The sequence below is a fragment of the Pterocles gutturalis genome, unplaced genomic scaffold, assembly GCF_000699245.1.
Source record: "Pterocles gutturalis isolate BGI_N339 unplaced genomic scaffold, ASM69924v1 scaffold30133, whole genome shotgun sequence".
Classification (NCBI taxonomy): domain Eukaryota; kingdom Metazoa; phylum Chordata; class Aves; order Pterocliformes; family Pteroclidae; genus Pterocles; species Pterocles gutturalis.
The window spans coordinates 34,358-36,493 of record NW_010119031.1 but is presented as its reverse complement, the minus strand read 5'-3'; the positions used below and the strand labels follow the sequence as shown (position 1 = coordinate 36,493).

Sequence of the window (2,136 nt, the reverse complement as noted above, 5' to 3'; positions counted from 1 at the left end):
TGCGCAGTTGGCCGCCCGCTGCGGTGGGTATCGTCCTCCTCCCAGCCGGGCCCGACGGAGAGTGACCCCGGCGAGGGACAGGTGTTCCTCAGCGAGAGCTGCGTGAAGGTGGGGACCCCGGGAGGCGCTCGGGTGCCTCTGGGAGGGATCTCAAACTGCCTGACCTGCCCTGGGCACATAGGGGAGGCGTTTGAGTGTTCACTAATTCATTGATCAGGTCTTTTCATTGTATTCCTCTTTTCTTTGCAGAGGCTGCTGGAGATCACAGAAGGCTCAGAGTTTCTTAGGCTGCAGGTGGAAGGAGGTGGCTGCTCTGGATTCCAATATAAGTTTTCCTTGGACACAGTTATCAATCCTGATGACAGGCAAGGACAAAGGGGTGTAGCAGTGGTCGGTTGTGGCTGGGGCTTTTGGTTGTGGCTGCTCTTTACAGAGGTAACAAGAAGGGTGTGTGTGACATGATAGTATCTTGAATTGAAGGGAGAAAGCCTGTGAGATAAGGAAGGTGCTCAGGCTGCGCTTCTCTGTCGGCTCTGCAACACAGTAATGATTAAATATGCTGCTTTTCTACAGGGTGTTTGAACAAGGTGGTGCCCGTGTGGTCGTGGATGTGGACAGCCTGGCCTTTGTGAAAGGTTCCATGGTAGACTTCAGCCAGGAGCTGATTCGCAGCTCCTTCCAGGTGTTGAGCAACCCCCAGGCAGAGAAGGGTTGCTCATGTGGGACTTCCTTCTCTGTTAAACTCTGACTGGACTTCCCATGGATGGACACTGTCTGCAGATACTTTCTGGCAGTCTTCAGAGGATTTTTGCTTATTCTTTTCCCAGCTGCTCCCTCTCATCTCCCTTGCACTGTAACACAGATGTTATACATGACTCCAGCTGTGTGTGTATCTGCACTGCGCCTGCCTCCAAGACTTGTTGGCCTTCCCTTCAGAAACATGAAGTAGCCATGAGCACGCACACGGGAGCATCATCAGCGCCTTGTGAACCACCAGTGAGGTGGTGCTGACTCACCTACCCTGTCCTGAATGTGGAACCACTTAACTGCTTGTCTCTGCAAGAGATGGCTCTATATATGTGTGTGTGTTTATTGAACATTCTTACTAAAAAAATGTCTTTGAGATTGATTGGTATTGCTCATGTATTCCCCCATGAGTAGAATCAGGGTTCTTTCAGGCTACTGTTGCTTATTCCCTGTCATCTGGCAGAATGGGACTCGTCTCTCTCCCGTACACCTCCCAGTGTTGCTTGCTCAGCACTCCCCAAATCATAGTGGGCTTTTCCAGATGCTTTGCTGCTCACTTACCCAGCAGGCTTCTCTCGGTTCCAGGAACCTACAGTGGTTTTGCTGCCAGTCCCTGGGGTGACAGTTTTTACTTGTTCAATTACAGCTAAAAAATAGAGGTAACAAGAATTAATAGTTAGTTTATTTTATTTTAAAAAAAGAAGCAGCTTGTATATACATATATATAAATAAAATACATAAAGCTCCATCACCCGGTGCTATTTTAGGCTGTTCCTAAACCTGGCTTGGAATTTTAGGTCATACAAACTCTTGGGTTTCGTAGTATGGCTGCTACCTTCCCTTTCCACCGGGAAGGGACATTCAGGTGAGGGAGGCAGAGAAGGATCTGGAGTACTACTTAAGGGTCCTCAGGTCCTTTTGACTTAGTTGCCTTTTTTCTATAACTTTCTTCACTGTTTAATCTCTGTCTGACTTGTGCCTGGTTTGGTTTCCTTTCTGAAACTCCCATGGAATGGGAAATCTAGAAGTTTCCAGAATAACATCCTTTTGATTAGTTGTTTTCTGTAGTTTTTTATCAGCCACTAGATGTCTTTTAAATCAAAGTGATTCACCTGCTTCTGGGTGAGAGGAGAGATTGTGTTTTATCTGATCATAACCAAATTGTTTAAGACTCTAGTCTTTCACGTGAGTGTGGGAGCACTGCATGACTTTCATTTCAAGGAAACTGCTTATGGCAAACCAAGAGCTTTTTGAAGACTCTATGCCAAAGGCACTTTTGTTGTTAAGCTTCCCAAGTGCCTTTCTAAACTAATCAGCAGTGCATACAGCACTGATTTGCTTGATTTCTAGTGCTCCGAGAGTTGATAGCCAGCTAGTTTCAGTTTCATC

General features: G+C 46.8%; 1 protein-coding gene across 1 annotated transcript; it reads left to right on the top strand.

Annotated features, from left to right (window-relative positions):
- Window positions 1-6: 6 nt before the first annotated feature.
- Window positions 7-1,129, top strand: ISCA2 (iron-sulfur cluster assembly 2; the record flags this gene model as incomplete). The annotated part of the gene is made up of 3 exons (XM_010076440.1): window positions 7-108; window positions 250-365; window positions 574-1,129. Coding segments are annotated over 3 exons (393 nt in total), but the record flags the coding sequence as incomplete, so codon positions are not given.
- Window positions 1,130-2,136: the final 1,007 nt, after the last annotated feature.